This window comes from Pristiophorus japonicus, chromosome 4 (genome assembly GCF_044704955.1).
Source record: "Pristiophorus japonicus isolate sPriJap1 chromosome 4, sPriJap1.hap1, whole genome shotgun sequence".
Classification (NCBI taxonomy): Eukaryota; Metazoa; Chordata; class Chondrichthyes; family Pristiophoridae; genus Pristiophorus; species Pristiophorus japonicus.
The window spans coordinates 180033720-180055184 of NC_091980.1; the positions used below are offsets into that span (position 1 = coordinate 180033720).

A 21465-nucleotide genomic window follows, 5' to 3' on the forward strand; every position below is an offset into this window, starting at 1 on the left:
CAATTTCCCTTTAATAAACAGCAGAAAGCCAACAGGGTACACCATGGCTACACTGAAACTCCCACCCATTTCCTTAGATTGTGAGCAGATGGGAGGCACAACAGGCAACTGAGTGAATACACAGATGTTCATAAAAATTGAAACGTCTGATCGAGTGTCAGACCATTGTAGTATTAAAATATATTATTAATTACTCATCTGAAATTTCTGGCCACACCTTAAAGAAAAATACAGTGTGTTGCGCTGGGTTCCAACAGCTGAAGGGCATGTTTATGTTGAGTACACTCCTTCCTTCTGATCATTGCGAACTGTTATTTCTGTAGGGGGCTGAAATTTCCCCCTACATCTATTTCAGTAGCTGATAACGTGCAATTACATAAATAACCCTGTCAGCAGTCTATTCTTTGATCTGTTCACTGACTCGATCGATTGTACGGCCAACAAGGAAGGCTACATCCATTGGGAATGGAAAGCATGCCTCAGTCCACACCAATTGCCTGCTTGATTGCTGCATGAGTTCCTACGAGTGGAATGAATTTCTCTCGTCAGTACCCCAGGGAAGAAAGGATATTTTAAGTTATTTTTCTCCCTTTTTGATTCTTTTAATCTCTTCATGCCATTGCACCATTCCTGACTGAGGGGCAGCCAGGCCTGGTCCAGCCGCATAAATACTGTGGCTACAAGAGCAGGTCAGAGGCTGGGTATTCTGCGGTGAGTGTCTCATCTCCTGACTCCACAAAGCCTTTCCACCATCTACAAGGCACAAGTCAGGAGTGTGCTGGAATACTCTGCACTTGCCTGGATGAGTGCAGCTCCAACAACACTCAAGAAGCTCGACACCATCCAGGACAAAGCAGCCCGCTTGACTGGCACCCCATCCACCACCTTCAACATTCACTCCCTCCACCACCTGTGCACCATGGCTTCAGTGTGTACCATCTACAAGATGCACCGCAGCAATCGCCATGGTTTCTTCGGTATCACCTCCCAAACCCACGACCTCTACCACCTAGAAGGACAAGGGCAACAGGCGCATGGGAATACCACCACCTGCATGTTCCCCTCCAAGTCACACAGCATCTTGACTTTGAAATATATCGCCTTTCCTTCTTCGTCGCTGGATCAAAATCCTGGAACTCCTTCCCTAACAGCACTGTGGGAGTACCTTCACCGCAAGGACTGCAGCGGTTCAAGGCGGCGGCGGCTCACCACCACCTTCTCAAGGGCAATAAATGCTGGCCTTGCCAGCCAAGCCCACATCCCAGAACGATTAAAAAAAAACTATTGCCAGGCTTCACTCAGGAATGCTTGTAATGTATTTGCTTCATAGGTTCTTTGCTTATGAATTCATAGCAACACATTGCTATTAAGAACTAGTTGATTTATTAGCAAAAGGTTAACAATCACATTACCAGTTCATTCACCAGGCTCACAACCACCTGCCTCATTGTGGATCCACTGAACCCAACTGGCTGGGGTTTTATTGGGTCTTGTGAATATCACGTGACTGGCTAAGCCGCTCCCAACTCAACAGTTCTACAACTCTTTTGTTGCAAAAACAAGAAACAATTAATCCAAGTGCCCCCTTATTAAAGGGGGGGGGGCGGGGAAACACTCCAAACATTTTTCAAGTGCCCTTTTTTTGTTTTTTTCAACAGCTCGATTTAATTTTTGATTTAACAGCTCCACAACTCTTTTGATAGGAGACAAAATTAACCAGTCAAGTCAAGTGCCCCCCCCAATCTGGGGGACACTCCAAATATTTTTCGAGGCCCTATTTTGTGCTTTTTTTGGGGGGTTTTTTTGAATTTTTTTTTGTTTTGTTTTGTTTTTTTTGGGCATTAAATCATATTTTTTCAAGTGCCCCCTATAAAAGGGGAGAGGGACACTAAAACCCGGCAATTAAAACAAATTAAACTTTAAAAGAAATAAAATCAAATTAAAATTTGGTTGCCGGGGGTGATGATGCACTCCAGTCCCTCCGGCGCCCACCTCTCGCGGAAGGCCGCGAGCGTACCGGTGGACACCGCGTGCTCCATCTCTAAGGACACCCTGGCCCGGATGTAGGCGCAGAAGAGAGGCAGGCAGTCAGGCTGAATGACCCCCTCGACCACCCGCTGCCTGGACCGGCTGATGGCACCCTTGGCCGTGCCCAGGAGCAGTCCTACAAGGAGGCCCTCGGACCTACCCGCTCCCCTCCGCACAGGGTGCCCAAAGATCAGGACTGTGGGACTGAAGTGCAACCAGAATTTCAGGAGCAGCCCCTTTAAATAGTGGAACAGGGGCTCAACAGCTCTACAACTCTTTTGGGGGCAAACATAAACATTAAATCACGTGCCCCCCGATCTGGGGATCAGTCCAAACATTTCCCAAGGCCCTTTTTTTTTGTTTTTTGGGGGGTTTTTTGTATTTTTTTGTAGGTTTTTTTTTGTGTTTTTTTTTTAGGGCATTAAAATTCCATATTTTACAAGTGCCCCCTATAAAAGTGGAGGGGGACACTAAAACCCCGGCAACTAAAACAAATTAAACTTTAAATCATAAAATCAAATTAAAATTTGGTTGCCGAGGCTGATGATGCACTCCAGTCCCTCCGGCGCCCACCTCTCGCGGAAAGCCGCGAGCGTACCGGTGGACACCGCGTGCTCCATCTCTAGGGATACCCTGGCCCGGATGTAGGCACGGAAGAGAGGCAGGCAGTCAGGCCGAACGACTCCCTCGACCGCCCGCTGCCTGGACCGGCTGATGGCACCTTTGCCCGTGCCCAGGAGCAGTCCTACGAGGAGGCCCTCGGACCTACCCGCTCCCCTCCGCACAGTGTGCCCAAAGATCAGGAGTGTGGGACTGAAGTGCAGCCAGAAATTGAGGAGCAGCCCCTTTAAATAGTGGAACAGGGGCTCAACAGCTCTACAAACCTGTGAGTGTACTCACAGGTGCATACATTACAATGCTGTTCTATCTAGAGGAGATGCACTAGAGCAGCTCCGGGTGAGTCACCCTTTGACTAGCCCTCTCTCTCTCCACTGAAAAAGTGCCCTGCCTTTAGCAAGCAAAGATCATGAACCTACAATGCTGAGAGCAAATCTGTGTCCTACCACTTGGTGACAATGTGCTCCAGGTTTTTGGCTTCAGCGAAGAGGTGGTGAGAATATTTGGAAGCTGACTTCTCTGCAATGGGCAGACGGGACAAAGGGACATAGCACAGCCTCCAGGCCTGTTCTGAAGCAATCAACAATTTAGCAATTAGATAAAATAAACAGCAGATCCATCAATGAGAATCATCCAGAGTGAATGTCAGTTGCAGCTGGGATTCAGACTGGTCCCAATTCTATTGAGAACCCCAGGTGATTGGCCAATGTCCATAGTGTAGGGCATGATGAATGTTCAAAGAGAAGATAAGGCTAATCAAAAAGAGGTTGTTAGGGGACACCAAACTTGAGTTTAAAAAGATTACTACTTATTAAACGCAAAACCTACTCCACTGAACTGCCTCACAATCTTGACAGTCAAACTGAGGGAAGCTAAGTAGCTCCAGTGTTGTGAGAACCTGAAAGGGTGAAAGAATGCGGTGCAGTAGGAGATGGTGTGCTGAGTCTCAATTTCAACACCGAGGATACAAGGAGAAGGAAGTGTGTGCATGTCAATGTATTTGGAGCTTAAAAGGAACATGGAAGGACATTTGAAATGAACACTGATTGTAGTGGTACGTTGATAAAAAAAGTCAAAGCTGAAAATAGTTGAGAGGAAAAGAGACTCACACGGATTGGACAAAGGAAGCATTATTTTTGATTGTACCTTGTTCATTCTTATTCTGTAGAACTCAAATAAATAGAAGAGTGGGGAGGATAAAAAGGGCAGACGTGCTAGTCTATTAACAGAAGAACTGGTGGAACCATCAGGCATCTTGCAACAAAACATTTCGAGACCAACCTGCAAACATTGAAACAAGTTTTATTGTGAGATGTTTAGAATGTACCTTTTCTGATTAAATACAGGACACGATAAATCAGAAATCTTCTTAAGTACAATAAATAGGCAGGCTTTAGTTCCAACTCTTTACCAAGGGGGGAAAAAATTGAACAAGCAAATACCTCTTGAAACCTTATTGACGCCTGCCATAATTGCCATTTGTATTAACAATACACTACAAGGTATAATACATCTCCTTCATACAAGGCCATATTAAACTAAAAAAATCCAGAACTTTAAAACTTACCAGAACCTTACAAAATATTCCGAAAAGTTCAGTTCCAATTTATTTACAAAAGTATCAGTTATTTTCTACTATTTTGGAAAAAAAATGTCCATTTTGAAGGGGAATGGGGGGGTGGGGAGGCGGGGATGGGAATACAAAAAATGTACATGAACCTCTGCACTCAATGCAACTGCGACTGTCAGTGGGCAAACTGAAGTCACCCTCATGGGAACCATAACCAACAACGTCCCTACTGAACCAACATTGCATCCTAAGCAGGTCACGTTATCAATGCAATTCAAAACCCACCACTTTCTTTTGAATGAACCATCTTTAAACAAACAATGAGTTTCTCCACAATTCATGATCTGAAAATAGGTTAAAACATGAAATGAAATGAGTTTCTTAGTAACAAAATAATGATCTACATTTTAAGACTTTCTAGTTAGGATGCCAGAGGTTCCTTAATTTTATTTATTTTTTTTTGGTCACCATTTGTGCTGTAATCTGAACCTATACCACAAGGGAGGTGCAAAAAGCATTTCACATGCATTTTTAGAAGTGTTTCTGTGAAGAAGAAAGCCTTAGAGCACAGCATTCCTCAAACTGTACCTGCACGGTGATCTTTCCTTCTGTTTTTTTGTTAAATCAATTTCAAATAAAGATGCTCACACCGCATGTTATTTAAACTTTAAAAAAAATGAAGAATTTATTTTTTAATACCAAACAAAAACCCAAAGGATTCCCATGATTAAAGAAATACCACCTCCGATTATTAACGCACGAATCAAAACTTCTGAAATACAAAATCCTTTTTTGCTTTTAAGACTCTTGAAAGTTTCTGGCATGTAGCTGACTGACCTCTCCCTCTGAAACACATTATTTTAATATTAAATGAAGTAAATGGGAAAGCATCAAGTGTTTGTCATGGTAACAAAAATCTGAAAAATTAAAGCCACGGAAGTGGATCAAAATAGTAAAATGAGCTTTACAAACAAAAAATATATATATATACTGTGCAAAACCTGACTTTCACATTTTAACAATTCCAGATGCTAACGTAAGGCAAGCAAAAATGTATCTGGTGCGCATTGAGAACAATCATTCATTCAGCTTGTGATGAAAGTGCTCGGGTTTTTTGAAAGTGGAACTCCTCGCAAACGAGAGATCACATCAAGACTGTTTTCTTAACAAGAGTTTGTGTTTTGTTTTCCAGCAAAAGTCATTTCATGTCGATTGTGTTGAAGACCCATTCGGTGAATTTCTTCAGCTGTGCAGACGCAGTTTGGGACTCCTCCTGCAACCGCAAGTTATCCTCCCGTAGGTGCTGCACCTCTTCCTGCAGCACAGCTCTGTCCTCCTTTGCCTAACGGAGAAACGTACACGGGTAAATTGAGGCCACATATGGGATACAGAGCCGTGCCTGAGCAAGGAATTCAGGCAGAAAGCAGTCTCGGACAGTAATTACTGCACAGTAATCACATCAAGAGTTAAACAGAATGATACCCAGCGTTACTACTAAAACGTAGTAATCAGAATTGTACACAGAATTCTGCCTGGGAGTAATGTCACTGTAGTAATCTGAACCTCTCAAGCATACTTATACAGCGACGGATACCTGGCAGTGATTACAATACACTAATTTGACCAAGTCCAAAACATATAAAAGATGGTAGCTAGGAGTGATTTCAGTGTAGTAATCTGATTGAAGGGTTTTGATGGGTTGATACAGAGTACCTGGTCTGCCCTCTCAGGTGGATGTAAAAGATCCTATGGCAATATTTCAAATAAGAGCAGAGGGGAGTTCTCCCCCACGTCCTAGCCAATATTTATCCCTCAAAGAAACATCACTAAAAACAGGCTATCTGATCATTATTAAATTGCTGTTTGTGGGAGCTTGCTGTGTGCAAATTGGTTGCTGCGTTTCCCACATTACAGCAGTGACTACACTCCAAAAGTACTTCATTGATCGTAAAGCACTTTGGGACATCCTGAGGTCGTGAAAGCCGCTACATAAATGTAAGTCCTTCTTCTAATAGGTACCGGGGATGGTGATAAGGAGTCAGCTCATTTAAAATGCAAAATAATAAAACACTTGAAAGCAATCACAATTCACACGGAAAAGTGATGTTGGGAGTCACTACACTACAGTCATTTTATTGAGGAGTCCAGCGGGCAACTGACAATGAACATAAAACTCAAAGCTGTTTATAGTCCCGATGTGAGCTGTTCAGATTCCAGTACTGAAATCATTGTTTCCCCCTCTTCCCTCTGTAGCATTGACTCATGCAGGCATATCCTCTGGCAGCTTAATTAGGTGGGATTCTTATTGTGTGAGCTTCGACAGTGTCAACAGGCTACAGGACCATGCTGGGCATGGAAAACAAGCTCGTTGCTGTTCCTCTGCAAACAAACTTTTGGGGTCAGTAACGGTGGTTAACGCTGCTTAGCCAAGGAGCTGGGTACATTCAAAGAAGTGTGAAAAAAGTGAGTTAGGTTTCAGTTATTAAGTGCAAGGCATGTGCTTTGGATTTGACAGGCAAAGAAAGGCTAATTAAAGGCAAACCTTGCGCTATATATGTGGGCACTTCCTGTGTTCTGTTCATTAGGCACATCAGTGTTGTGTTGTGGTTGGATATGTTGACAAACCCATTATGAACAGGCAGATAACTGCACAGCTGCTTTCAAATCATCTCCGGTAGGTATTGTAAAATTGCAATCAGGTTATTTATATGTGAGTTCACGACTTCCCTATAAATAATTAGCAGCTAAATTCTTCCCCCAATGTGTCTCAGCCCCTACCTCAGAAGATGACCCTCACTGCACTGGTGTGACATTTTTCCATTTTGCTCACTGACCACATTTGGGTGATCTGAGTGTGATCAACAACTACTCTTGGATTTAGCAGCAGTTCTGTGCTGTGGACCCATTCTGGGAGTCAGCGTAAGAAGACTTTCATCCCATCAATCTGGGTTTGGTTTGAACTCAGGTTTCAGAGGTGAAAGGCCAGTGTAAAAAGAAAAGACTTGGATTTATATGGTATCTTTCACGCTATTCCAAAGCACTTCAGAGCCAATTAAGTACTTTTGAAGTGTAGTCACTGTTGTAATGTAGGAAACGCGGCAGCCAATTTGCGCTCAGCAAGGTCCCACAAACAGTAATGTAATAATGACCAGGTAATCTGTTTTTAGTGATGCTGGTTGAGGGATAAACATTTGCCAGGATATCAGGGAGAACAACCCTGCTCTTCTTCGAATGGTGCTGTGGATCTTCAACATCTACTTGAGGGGGCAGACAGGGTTTAACGCCTCATCCGAAAGACGGCATCTCCCTCAGCACTACACTGGTGTGTCAGTCTAGATATTGTGCTCAAGTCCCTGGAGTGGGAATGGTTTTCTTAAAATCCTCATATATAAAAAAAAAAGATTTATATTGTCAAGTTATTTCTAAAATGAAACAGCATTTTGCATCTGTGCTTTATTTAGGCCACCTTCCACCTCTAGCACCCATATCTCAGACTAACATGAGATAAAATGAAGGGTACAAGTGGTTTGTTCCAGACTGAGCAGTGAATCATGAGGCAACAAGAATGAGGTTTATTAATGATATGATTTTCACTTGGGCAGAGTTTCTTTATTTCCCAGTGTGAGAAGGATGCTGAGATTTTTAATACCAATTTGCTGGTTACACAGATGTGCACTTTAGCTCTTACCCTCCTCAAATCCTCCCGAAGCTCCTTCAGCAACATTTCCAGTTCAATCACCTTGTCAGACAGCGTGGTAGGAGATTCCTCTCTGAAAGGAAAAGTCCAACCAGTCAGAAGAGAATCCCGTCAAGCTAAAGCAAGTGGCTCTTTTTATGTTGTAAAACTCGGCCATGTCGCTGTTTCCACCCATTCTCATTGAGTGGGGGGGGGGCACATCAGGTGCTGACCGACGAGCAGGACTTATGTGATCGAGAATCCCACTAAATGAGGTGGTTCCACAAATGGTGAACGGGCAAGAGAAGGAACGAGTTATCCCCTGCCTCTCTTCCAATTTTCATCCTCCTGTCCTGCAGGTACCAACTCCTGATTTCCCTCTGGTACCTCACCCAGGAGGCTATTATTCAAGCGTGAGCCTGGACAGTGAATGTCGGCACAATTCCATCAGTTTTGCTGAATACCACTACCCAGAATTTTAACAGATTTTTTTATTTTCAGTTTATGATGGGCTACAGTGCATTTCCAGCATTTTCTGGTTTTATTTTGGATTTACAGTGTTAACAAAATCGTGAACCAGTTATAGTTTTGACCTGGAACTGAAATGCTACTGTGCTCCTGAACATTAAAAGGAGAGCTTTGGATGATGCATGTTAACAGTTATCCTGTTCACGGCCACTTGCAATAAATGACAATTCATCTTTTTCATTCTACTAGTGGATAGCCTGTGGCACAGCTTATAGCAGCAACAACAACAACTTGTATTTATATAGTGCCTTTAACGTGGTGAAACATCCTAAGGCGCTTCACAGGAGTGTTGATATATAAAAGATTTGACACCAAGCCACAGGAGGAGAAATTAAGGCAGGTGGTCAAAGAGTTGGGTTTAAGGAGCATCTTAAAGGAGTAAAGAGAGGTAGAGAGGTGCAGAGGTTTAGACAGGGAGTTCCAGAGCTTAGGGCCAAGGTAACAGAAGGCATGGCCACCAATGGTTAAGCGATTATATTCAGGGATGCTCAAGAGGGCAGAATTAGAGGAGCGCAGCCATCTCGGGGGTTGTTGGGGGGGATGTGGAACTGGAGTAGATTACAGAGATAGGGAGGGGCGAGGCCATGGAGGGATTTGAAAACAAGGATGAGAATTTTGAAATCGAGGCGTTGCTAAGCCGTTGGGCCAATGTAGGTCAGCGAGCACAGGGGTGATGGGTGAGCGGGACTTGGTGCGAATTAGGACATGGGCAGCCAAGTTTTGGATCACCTCTAGTTTACTGGATGTTGGACAAGCAATCTGACAATTTAGAGACCGAGGAGGGGTCGAGAGAAGTGGTAGTCAGGGAGAGCTGGGTGTCGTCAGCGCACAGATGGAAACTGACACTGTGTTTTCGGATGATGTCACCAAGGGGCAACATGTAGATGAGAAATAGGAAGGGGCCAAGGATAGATCCTTGGGGGACACCAGAGGTAACGGTGTGGGAGTGCAAAGAGAAACCGTTGCAAGTTGAAGGTTGCCTTGGAGAGTTATATCATGTAATGTACAATTTATTGGGCCGAATCTTGCTGGAAAAATAATGGCATGTTAACGATGCACGGCGTTATTAATGCACAAAATCGACCAGCAGGTTCAGAGGATAAAGGGATACACCCAGAGTTGCTCATCTCCAGAACTTGCTGGTTGATTTACGCTGTTCTGCCATTTGCTTTGCACAAACAGTATTTCACCCTTAGCGTCCCTATTATTTTTAAGAACTTGCTGGATTTGCACATGAATTGCCCATGTGTAATATATGTGTGTGCATTATAGTAGGGTGATTGAACCACGAGTAAGGGTATGGCCCTTTAAGAAACCTCACCATTAAGTGGAAGGGTGTGGCCCTTTAAGAGCCTCATCTTTAAAAGGTAATTGCAACTGGAGTGGGGGTAGACTTTCCCCAGCCAGCTGAGCATAAAAGGGTGAGGATCAAGAGAAGTAAGAAAATCTGAATGATGTACTGTGTGGTCTTGTTTTGTGTTGTGTGAATTATAAAAAGTGTTTGAAACTTGGCTTGTTCGAGGACCACTATTATAGGTGAAAGGAGGTTGCGAGATGGTAGGACTGTGTAACACCGTATATATATACACTGCTGGTGTGGTTTTATGGGCCAGTAGATAAATAAATACAAACACACAGACAAAGTACAGCTGAACAAAAAACCCAAACTGGGATATAATTTCATGGGCTGGCAAGACAGGATAACTCACCTTCTGGATACAGCCTGAGGTGATGGGTGTCTGTCTGCCTGATTGTTGCTGTCAAGGGATAAGCTGGCAGGCCTGTGGTCTGAGTCATGAACACTATATAAAGAAGCTGTTTGGACTGGAAAATGAAGAAAAACAGGTTAAGGTTACTCTTGTCCACATTTTTTGATATAAATGAATGGACATTTCTTGCCCATGTTGTTAAATGCTCTCTCCCAGTTGTGCAGATTGTATGGACTACTGGTTTGTCTGTAGCTATCGATGCCATGCTGTGATCAACTGTCAGGAGGCGTGAATGCGTGAGATCAATATACTCCCACCCACCCCCCCATCCCTTCTTTAACCATTACTGACAACTGATTTCCCTTCTCTAAGGCAATTGTACGTTTCTGAATTGGGTTGCTACATGAGACATCTTGCCTCTGACAATCGCATTCCACTGTGGAGACAAGGGACAGAGGATGGAGGAACAAGCAGCAACAGTTCGTATAAAAACGCAATACCTAGTGGTTTGGCACAGAATGAAAAGTTTGCAGCCCAGACCAATGTGGCCTCCCAGCTGAAGAATAAGGCAGAGAGTTGGGCAACAGCGGTCAGGGACTTTAAAAAAAAAGTCACACCAACCGTATTTTTAAAAGTACTTAAGTATGTTTTTAAATAGCAGTGTTAACTTCAGTAAAGTGTAATGGTGGGTGTAAGAATGTTTCTTCTGAATACCACCCGGCAGTACAATTATAAACATGATATATTTTTCCCCTCCAGGTTTGAGCTGTGTCTGGGGAGAACATTTTTGAGTTGCGTAACACAAGGGCGAAATACTGGTGGTTGGAATCAGTCATTAGAAGTGGGAGAAATTTGAGGGAACCAATTAAGGGAAGTATGCAACAACAAACTGGTTAGCACAATTATGATTTTTCATATGGCGTATTCACACGAAGACGCTGCAGAGCATACGTCAACCATGGCTCAGTGGTAGCACTCTTCCGAGTCTGCTGTATTTGTCCACGTCTCTGAGCCATATAGGAGAGCGGGTATCTGCCCTGTAGACCATAGCTATACAGCAGACAAAGCGCTGGATAAGTACCACCAGCGCTGCCTCCTCAAGATCCTGCAAATCCACTGGGAGGATGGATGCACCAATGTCAGTGTTCTTGCTCAGGCCAACATCCCCAGCATCGAATCACTGACCACGCTCGACCAGCTCCGTTGGGCGGGCCACATCATCTGCATGCCCGACACGAGACTCCGTAAGCAAACGCTCTACTTGGAGCTCCGACACAGCAAGCGAGCCCCAGGTGGGCAGGAGAAACGTTTCAAGGACACTCTCAAAGCCTCCTTGTAACAACCCCACCGGCACCTGGGAAGCCCTGGCCCAAGACCGCCCTAAGTGGAGGAAGAGCATCCGGGCGGGCGCTGAGCACCTTCAATATCATCGCCGAGAGCATACAGAAAACAAGCACAGGCAGCGGAAGGAGCGTGTGGCAAACCAAAGACTTCCCGCCCGCCCTTTCCTTCAACCACCTGTGACAGAGACAGTAATTCCCGCATTGGACTGTACAGCCGCCTGAGAACTCACTGAGTGGAAGCAAGTATTCCTCGATTTTGAGGGACTGCCTATGATGATGATGATGATCTTCCAAGTCAGAAAGTTGTAGGTTCAAGAGACTAGAGTACAAAGTCTAGGCTGACACTTCAGTGCAGTACTGAGGGAAAGACCCCAGACTGAGGGAAAGACCCCATACGGAGGCTTCAGTGCAGTACTGATGGGAAGACCCCATACTGAGGTTTCAGTGCAGTACTGATGGGAAGACCCCATACTGAGGCTTCAGTGCAGTACTGAGAGAAAGACCCCATACTAAGGTTTCAGTGCAGTACTGATGGAAAGACCCCATACTGAGGCTTCAGTGCAGTACTGAGCGAAAGACCCCATACTGAGGTTTCAGTGCAGTGCTGATGGGAAGACCCCATACTGAGGTTTCAGTGCAGTACTGATGGGAAGACCCCATACTGAGGCTTCAGTGCAGTACTGAGAGAAAGACCCCATACTGAGGCTTCAGTGCAGTACTGAGGGAAAGACCCCATACTAAGGCCTGGTGACACAGTGGTTGTAATAACATTAACTCCATGCCTTGAGGCAACAGGAAGAAATGTATTAACATTCCCCATGCTGCAAGAACCCCAGCCTAGGCAATTTATCAGGGAAGATTCTCTCCGGCAAGCATGGAGGGAAAAACTGTGCACACTCAACTGGGAAGCAATACAGAGAATTACCAACTCCCACCTCAAAGTTTGAGAAGTAAAGAAAAACAAAACACACCATTGCGTTTTGTATCTTTATATAATTAGCGCAAGTACCACTTTTGTTATGCTGCATTAGTTCTAGTAAAAACCACAGAACATAGGCATGCTTACAGTATGAAAGGGACGGCTTACTCCACTTGGATGAAATAATGGACCCAAGTTTCCACGTGATTCGCGCCTGATTTTTAGGAGCAACTGGTGGAGAACGGACTATTTTAGAAATCTCAATTCTCCACATTTTTTTTTCTGCAGTTCTAGTCAGGTAGAACAGTTCTAGTTTAGAACAGAATTTTTTTCTTCAAAAGGGGGCGTGTCCGGCCACTGACGCCTGATTTGAAAGTTTCCACAGTGAAAACGTACTCCAAACTAAAGTAGAATGGAGCCAGTGAAGATTTTTGTAGAACTGAAAAAACCTGTTCTACACATTAAAAAATCAGGCGCAGGTTACAAATTAGGCGTCCAGAACGAGGTGGGGGGGTGGGAACTCATTAAATTCGACAATAAATCCTTATTTATACTTCTACAAATATTATACAAATAAATCCAACCTGAATAAACATTTATAAGCCAAGAAAAGATTAAATAAACCATCTTCCTACCTGTGTGAAAGTGCTTCAGCCAAGGAGAATTCTGCAGCCGTTCGTGCCGCTGAGCGGGAGGGGGAGAGAGAGAGAGAGAGAGAGGGGGAGAGAGAGAGAGAGAGAGAGGGGGGGAGGGAGAGAGAGAGAGGGGGGGCGTCGGGTCGGGGAATAGGAGCACGGGTCGGGTCAGTCGGGGGGGGGGAGGAGCGGGTCGGGGTCGGGTCTCGGAGCGGGCGTCGGGTCGGGGGAGGGGAGCGGGTGTCGCGTCTCGGGTCGGTGCCGGGGGGGGGGGGGGGGAGCGGGTGTCGGGTCTGGTCGGCGGGGGGTGGGGGGGGAGAGCGAGTGTCGGGTCTGGTCGGGCGGGGAGCAGGAGCTGGCCGTGGGAGGAGCCTCATTCACGCAGCCCCAGTGAGGCCATTGGGCCAGGGCTAGAGGCTGCGTGCTTCGGGCCCCTCCCACACAGTTCGGCGCCTGGAGCTACTGCACTTGCGTGCCGACTGTAGCGCGCATGTGCAGAGGTCCCGGCACTTTTTTCAGCGCAGGGACCTGGCTCCGCCCCCCCCCCACAGCTCGTGCTGGCTGCGCCGAGGGCCACAGGATCTGTAAGTAGGTGGAGAATACCGAGGATTTTTTTAGGCGCCGTTTTAGGCGCGAAAAACGGGCGCCCAGCTCGGAGGGGCGCCCGTTTTTTTTCTTGTGGAAACTTGGGCCCATAGTGAGGGAGCACTGGGTTGCCAAAACACTGCTACAGATTAGTAAAATGTCAGGTGATGAATGCAATCCCTTTCATGGCCAGCTCCTGATCTCTACTGTGCTATTACGGGTGGGGGGGCAAACAACCAGCAGAGTTTGATATCGATCCCAATCACTACTTAGATCTATTGACCCACTGATGCTCGGTACGGTGGAACTTCTGGGCCCTCAAAAATTATGGGAAATGCTGCTGATTTCTGCACGTTTCCTGAGCGCAGACAGATTATCATATAATTTCTTATTATCGGGGTTTTACTATAAAAAGCGCATGTGGGTCCTATTAAACCATCAACAATGTAAGAATTGTAATGAAACCCATAAAAACTCCTAAGAAATATAAAGATTCTGACTCGTGCATCAGATGCCTTATTCATTGTGTAACACTCTCCCTCCATATGCTAAGCCTTCAAACTATATCCTGTTAATGAGTCTGCTTCGGTCATCTCTTGTGGCGGGTACAAAAGATTTTCAGAAGGCACTAATCCGCTGCACCGAGGGTTAGCCGAGATCAGATAAGCCTGTCAAATCACGGAATCACCACTAATCCAAGCTTTCACTATCTGAAAATGTGACCAGCTTCTAAATGACAGACCCAATTTCCCATAAGCCTCAGGCTCACAAACAAGATGCAAGCACAATCTCTCAAGATGTTGTGGTAACAGATCTACGATCGCTGAGGGCCTCGCGGAATTTAATACACCCAGGAGGATAAGGGAGAATTGTTTGAAATTCCAGTTCTCAGAGTTCTAAATATCAAGCCATGCCATAATAATTCAGTCTCTCTCTCAGTCTGTTGATAAAACATGAGACTACACAGTACAAATCTACAGAACTAACTTGTAGCACAATCAACTGGCAAACACACAGGTAATCAGATAGCACTCGGAAAAAAACTGCTGCTCTGAATCAGTCATGGCTGGTGTCATAATGTACCTGCACTGGATGTTAGTCGCCAAGTTCCCATCTGAGCTACACGATCGAAAACTGTAGGACCACAAGGCAACTTCACTATGGGGAGAAACAGCAACGAGACTGCCCTACGAAAGCACATCCCACATTGGTAATGGTGGGGAGTGATACTGGTAACAGTCTTGTTTGAGGGGGGGGGGAGGAGGGCACGGGGAAGTAGCAATGATGGGAGTAGATTGGAAAGGAAGATATTAAGAATGTGTGCATTGTGGTTGGGTGGGGGGCGGTGAAGAAAGAGACAAACATTAATTAATTTTTTTAACTAGGTTTTGGGTCATAAAGTTCTTGGTTTCTTCCACAGATTTGGGCTCATATGCAGGGCAGCTTGCGGAGGTGTTTTACACGAGAAGATTAAGCTCTGTCTGCTTGTTCAGATGGGCCGAGTGGATGATAAAGATCCCAAGAACCTGGTTTCCTGGTCAACATTTCTCCCTGAGCCAATATCCCCAAAACACAGTTTAACTGATCACCCATTTCATGGCTGTTTGTGGGATATTACTGATGCAGCACAGCTGCCTCATTTGCCTACATAATAAGTCAGTATGGAATACCCTGAGCTGATTAAATATGAAAGCATTAGACAAGTTCAAGTACAGCTGAGTAATTACCTTTCAATGTGCATGTACAAAGTATTCAAAAGAGGGGATTTATCTCGAAACACCAGTGTTTAATATAACTAAAATAGAGATACTGGAGAGGGTGCAGAGAAGATTTGCAAGGATTATACCAGAAATACGAGAGTTTACCCAGCAGGAAAGGATGAACAGGCTGGGTCTCTTTTCGCTTCAAAAGAGAAGGCTGAGGGGTGACCTAATACGGGTCTTTAAAATCATGAAATGTTTTGATAGAGTAGATACAGAGAGAGTGTTTCCACATGTGGGAAAGATCAAAACTAGAGGCCATTGATATAAGATAGTCACCAAGAAATTAAATAGGAAATTCAGAAGAAACTTCTTTACCCAGAGAGTGGTGAGAATGTGGAATCTGCTGCCACAGGGAGTGGTTGAAACGAATAGTATGGATGCATTTAAGGTGCGGTTGGATAAGCCTATGAGGGAGAAGGGAATAGAGGGTTATATTGATAGAGTTAGATGAGGAAAGACAGGAGAAGGCTCGAGTGGAGCATAAATGCTGGCATGGACTGGTTGGGCCTAGCGGCCTGTTTCTGTAATAGTGATTTCCAGCATCTGCAATATTTTGCTTTTATATTGGCCTGTTGAAATCCGATGTAAAATATTGACAGACGTACAAACATATAATTTATGGTTGATGCTACGTGCGTGTGTCGCACATCATCAACAATCCCAGTATCTTTACTGTAGCAGATGATTTCTGCATCAATGGTCAGATTTTCACCCGTCCCACTCCAGTTTGTCCGCTTGAAACTATGTCATTAAAAAAACAAAACCACACAGCAAGGTGGTATTTCTAACTCACATGGTTTATATATTCTTCGAATGATAAATGCCATTTTTGAAATCCTATGTAAAATATTGACAGACATATAAACGTGTAACTTATGGTTGATGCTAACTATCAGCATAACCCTCTATTCCCTTCTCCCTCATATGCTTATCTAACCACCCCTTAAATGCATCCATACTATTCGCTTCAACCACTCCCTGTGGCAGCGAGTTCCACATTCTCATCACTCACTGGGTGAAGTAGTTTCTTCTGAAGTGCCAATTTAGAACACTTGACATTTTCAGTTATTACATTTATCCGCAGTCTCTCGGAAAACTCGAAATCTGCTGGCCTTACAGAAGCTGGGCTCTGGCCATGGCTGATTCTTGGGTTGCAGCTGATAAGTTTCAGTGGCTCTCCTGGTCTACATGTCCTCCTTTACTATGGGGGTGGGAAAGGGAGAGAAGAAGGGGACCACAGGAATAGGATCTACACTGTGCTGTGTTGCTTACAACAGGAGGCTAATAAGCAGTGAAAAGGCTCTGACAAAACAGGGGGGGAAAGGGTGGGAAAGGCCATTTGCAATCAACTGGAGTATAAAACAAAGAAATAGAGGCATCTCGGTACTGAGATACCATCTTTACATATTGATCAGCTGTGACATTTATACAAAGAAGCTGTGCTTGAATGAGGGCTGGCAATTCATGTCATAGTTACTGACCTGAGTGAGACTGCTCATTCTACCTTGTAAACTCCACAACTGGCTTTTTCTTTCAGATTACCTTTTTGCCCAGATGCTGCAGCAAAACCTGCAGTCACCTACACTAATTGTTCAATTCGACTCCAGACAGAGAGTAATAGTTTGTGCCAGCTCCACAGTTCTGTCAATGTGTGGTGACAGTAACAGCACAAATCTACACAGTTTACACAGACTGCATGATGTGGTTTCTATAACCCATTTGCCTGAGGCTGCACCTTTACCTTCCATTTCATTAAACTCTGCTGGCTCTGCGTTATTTGTCGTCACGTGGCCACACGCAATTTCAGCAAAAGTCGAAGTTAGTGCATGTGGATCGCACTTGTTCCTGTAATCTAATTGTCAGCCTGGGAATCTGCATTGGAACTTGTATAGTGATGCACTTCAACTGATGCAAATAGGAATCTACTCTTGGAGGTGGCTTCCTTTACACCAGTACAGAGCAATGGATTCACAACGCACATTTGCACAGTGATCAGTTTCACAACAAGTGTGTAAACCTTGTGCAAGTGGCATTGACTAATGATGTGCGATTCTCCAGTCAGTTGCACACCTTAAACTAAACAACCCAAGCTCTGTATACTTTGTCAGTGCAAACATCCTGTGGCCTGTTAAAAGGGCTGAGCATCAGTGTGCTTGTGTTAGAATAACAGTGTCAATACTCACCATCATAGGCAGTCCCTCGGAATCGAGGAAGACTTGCTTCCACTCCTGAAGTGTGTTCTTTGGCGGCTGAACAGTCCAATACGAGAGCCACAGACTGTCACAGGTGGGACAGATAGTCGTTGAGGGAAGGGGTGGGTGGCACCGATTTGCCGCACGCTCTTTCTGCTGTCTGCGCTTGAATTCTGCATGCTCTCGCCGTTGAGACTCTGGGTGCTCAGCGCCCTCTCGGATGCACTTCATCCACTTAGGGTGGTCTTTGGCCAGGCACTCCCAGGTGTCAGTGGGGATGTTGCACTTTATCAGGGAGGGTTTGAGGGTGTCCTTGTAATGTTTCCACTGCCCACCTTTGGCTCGTTTGCCATGAAGGAGCTCCGAGTAGAGCACTTGCTTTGGGAGTCTCGTGTCTGGCATGCGGACTATGTAGCCTGCCCAGCAGAGCTGATCGAGTGTGATCAGTGCTTCAATGCTGGGGATGTTAGCCTGAATGAGGACGCTGATGTTGGTGCGCCTGTCCTCCCAGGGGATTTGTAGGATCTTGCGCAGACATCGTTGGTGATATTTCTCCAGCAACTTGAGGTGTCTACTGTACATGGTCCATGTCTTTGAGCCATACAGGAGGGCAGGTATTACTACAGCCCTGTAGACCATGAGCTTGGTGGCAGTTTGGAGAGCCTGGTCTTCAAACACTCTTTTCCTCAGGCGACCGAAGGCTGCACTGGCGCACTGGAAGCAGTGTTGGATCTGGTCGTCGATGCCTGCTCTTGTTGATAGGAGGCTCCCGAGATATGGGAAGTGGTCCACTGTGTCCAGGGCCGCGCCGTGGATCTTGATGATTGGGGGAACAGTGCTGTGTGGTGTGGACAGGCTGGTGGAGGACCTTTGTCTTACGGATGTTTAGCATAAGCGTGTCAATACACAAGCATGTTGACACACAGGATCTGTGTCAAAATCCCTAATCACCATTTTGAAAACAAAAACGCCGCCCTTTTACTTCTAGGCTTTGAAGAGTTGCATTGATTTAGCTACAATGAAATCTGCAAGGTGGCCATTTTGGAATCAGGCGGCCATTTTGGAAGTCGCTATCCCAGCATGCATTTGATATAGCACTAAAAAAGTTCCTGATTGGTAGAGCTACTGAAAACCAATCCTGTGGCTGATGAGTAGTAGGGCTGAGTATCCGCCATGACGCATTGGATTAAGAAGACCTATTTCTGTGGCGCGTAGTTGCATTCGAACGTTGATTATCGTCAACAAAAGCTGCTGTTCAAACAGTCCCACGTGAGACCAAACCAAAAAGCTATTTCTTCGTTGTCTACTTATTCTGCTGCTTCTTCCGCACAAAATGATCATTTGCACTTTATCTGATTCCCGCTCTCTCCGCTATGCCCACGGCGAGGGAACCAAATAGACAACCTGGAAGGCCTGACTGGGCTTAATTCATTTCCAAAACCAATTTTCAATGATTCCAACACACACAGACACACCGTGTCGCCATTGGCAACTGGCTGGACTGCTGGCAAAACAGTTATAAACTGAGAATAAACATAATTCCAATGGCAAGATATTGGTAAAATATAACATACATTCACTATACCATTGAAAACAATTCAAGGGTAAATTGAAGGGCACAGGCACGATGGGCCGAATAGTCTCCTCCTGGTGTGCCGAAAGGCCATCGACCTCAAACGTTAACTCTCTTTCTCTCTCCACAGATGCTGCCTGACTGGCTGAGTATTTGCAGCATTTTCTGTTTTTATTTCAGATTTCCAGCATCCGCAGTATTTTGCTTTTGTATTAGTATTCACTGCCACTACAGGTATTGGCAAGGTATTCAGTGTTCCTCGAACCACTGCCCTGCATCGCCACAGGCACAATCTCGACCTCTCTCTTCAGCAGCACCCACTCGCTCTATCTCTAAGCTGTCCTGGGTCCCCAGTTCCATTTCATCCTTCGCCTCATCCGGCTCTTTAACAGAACTTTTTTTTTCTTCCTTTCAGGTGTCAAGGATCGCAAGCTGCAACAACTCTTGGACACCAATGCCCCTCCGCAACCTTCTTCCCCACACTTCCCTCCGATCCCATCCCTTTTTCCAATCTCACCCCCTGCTGGGTTTTCATTAACCTCTCTGGCCTTCCCCTCTCTGACCCCGAACGATCAGTCCTTAGCAAAGGTCTGAGCTTCATCCCCTTACGCCCCCACCTCAATGAATTTCGAGCTCGGCACGATGCTGAGCTCTTTTTCCGCCGCCTTCGCCTCCATGCCCACTTCTTTGACCAGGAGTCTTCCTCCAGCACAGCGGACCCTTTCTCCCGTTTTCAGAATTCTCGTTGCACCTAGACCCCTCCCTCTGACCTCTTACCCTCTCTAGATATTATCATTGCGAACTGCCGGCGTGCCATTGGCCATGTTAATTTCTCTGCTCCCCTCACTCACTCCAACCTCCCTCCCTCGGAACTTGCAGCACTCCATACAGTCAGATCCAACCCCAACATTGTCACTAAGCCACGTGGCTCTTCTCTGCACTGCCTCCAGCACTTGAATGTCTCTTTGTTGTTTGCCGAAATGACCTCTACCTTGCGGAGGATGAACACCAACTCTCAGCACCTCTTCCTACCTCCTCCTGGATCATGACCCCACTACTGAACACCAAGCCATCATTTCCAAGACTGTCACTGACCTAACCTCCTCTGGAGATCTTCCCTCCAGGGCCATTAACCTCATATTCCCCAATCCCGCACAGTCCGCTTCCACCTCCTTCCCAAGATCCACAAACAGGCTTGTCCTGGTAGACCCATCGTTTCAGCCTGTTCTTGCCCCACGGAACGGATTTCTTCCTCTCTCCACTTGTCCAGTCTCTTCCTACCTACATCCGCGACTTTTCCGACACCCCCCGCACAGTTCTGAAGAAAGGTTATCAACCTGAAACATTAACTCTCTTTTTCTCTCCACAGATGCTGCCTGACCTGCTGAGTATTTCCAGCATTTTCTGTTTTTATTTCAGCCTCCTTCTGTACTGTATTATTCTATGAGTTTATGATATATCTAGATAACAGACGCCACCGAGGCCGTTTAACAATGCGACACACCACACAAATGAATCAGTCACCATGTATCCAATTGGAGTTGAAGAGACCAGTGGTAAGTTTCAAATATATAAATGGGAGTTCAATGCAAGGAGGCCATTTAGTATTGTTCTCCCAGGATTCAGACTGAGCTACAATGTGAAAGCGTGTTTAGATTGTCAATGTACCGTGGTAAATAGGATGGTGCGCATTGCTGGAGAACAAGGAATGAGATTCTGCACAGTTACACAAGGATTCAACTGTCACAAATACACACACATTGTTACCTTCATATGCCTTTGCAGCATCCACAAGGTTTGACCATTCCAAGCCCAAGGCAGTGTCTGGCAAGGGCATAAGACCTGGATCTGGTAGTGGCTGGCGTCTCCTTTCATGAATATCGGACAGGGAACCATCAGACGCAGAAAGTTCAACTGAGGAATAAAAAGTAAAATATCAACCAAACATTGCGAGTACACATTACCAGATAATTTAACTCCTGCAAACTCAGGAATTAATTTAAAATAGGATTGAGAAAAGTGGACCAATCCAAGGCAGAAGAATGATCTTCACACTCCATCATTTAGCAGAAAAATTGATTTTTTTTTTTGGTTTCATTATTTTTTTAATTGTCAATTTTCTCCCTCCATTCTCTGCAGGAATTGCTTGCAGTGTTCCTCATCAGAGAACGGCAGGTGAATTCTCCCATTCTTCCCCCTCTCCCACCACCAGCGGGTAAGGTAGAAGATACTTCCATGGAAGACACTTCTAGATGACCTCATATCCTGTCTGAGAACTGATGAAACTCACACCCCGGAGCTTGAACCCAGCAACCATCTTGTCATG

The 21465-nt window shown here is 45.3% G+C and overlaps 1 protein-coding gene across 11 annotated transcripts in view; it reads right to left on the reverse strand.

Annotated features, from left to right (window-relative positions):
- Window positions 1-3951: 3951 nt before the first annotated feature.
- sipa1l1 (signal-induced proliferation-associated 1 like 1) overlaps window positions 3952-21465 on the reverse strand; it is a 459559-nt gene continuing 442045 nt past the window's right edge. For all 11 annotated transcript variants that reach the window (XM_070878865.1, XM_070878859.1, XM_070878868.1 and 8 more), the window contains 4 exons: window positions 20907-21053; window positions 10130-10244; window positions 7905-7986; window positions 3952-5558 (listed from right to left, as the gene is read on the reverse strand). In XM_070878865.1, the coding sequence (XP_070734966.1) occupies window positions 5415-5558; window positions 7905-7986; window positions 10130-10244; window positions 20907-21053 (488 nt within the window). In that variant the 3' untranslated portion in view covers window positions 3952-5414. The remainder of the gene's footprint in view (window positions 5559-7904; window positions 7987-10129; window positions 10245-20906; window positions 21054-21465) is intronic.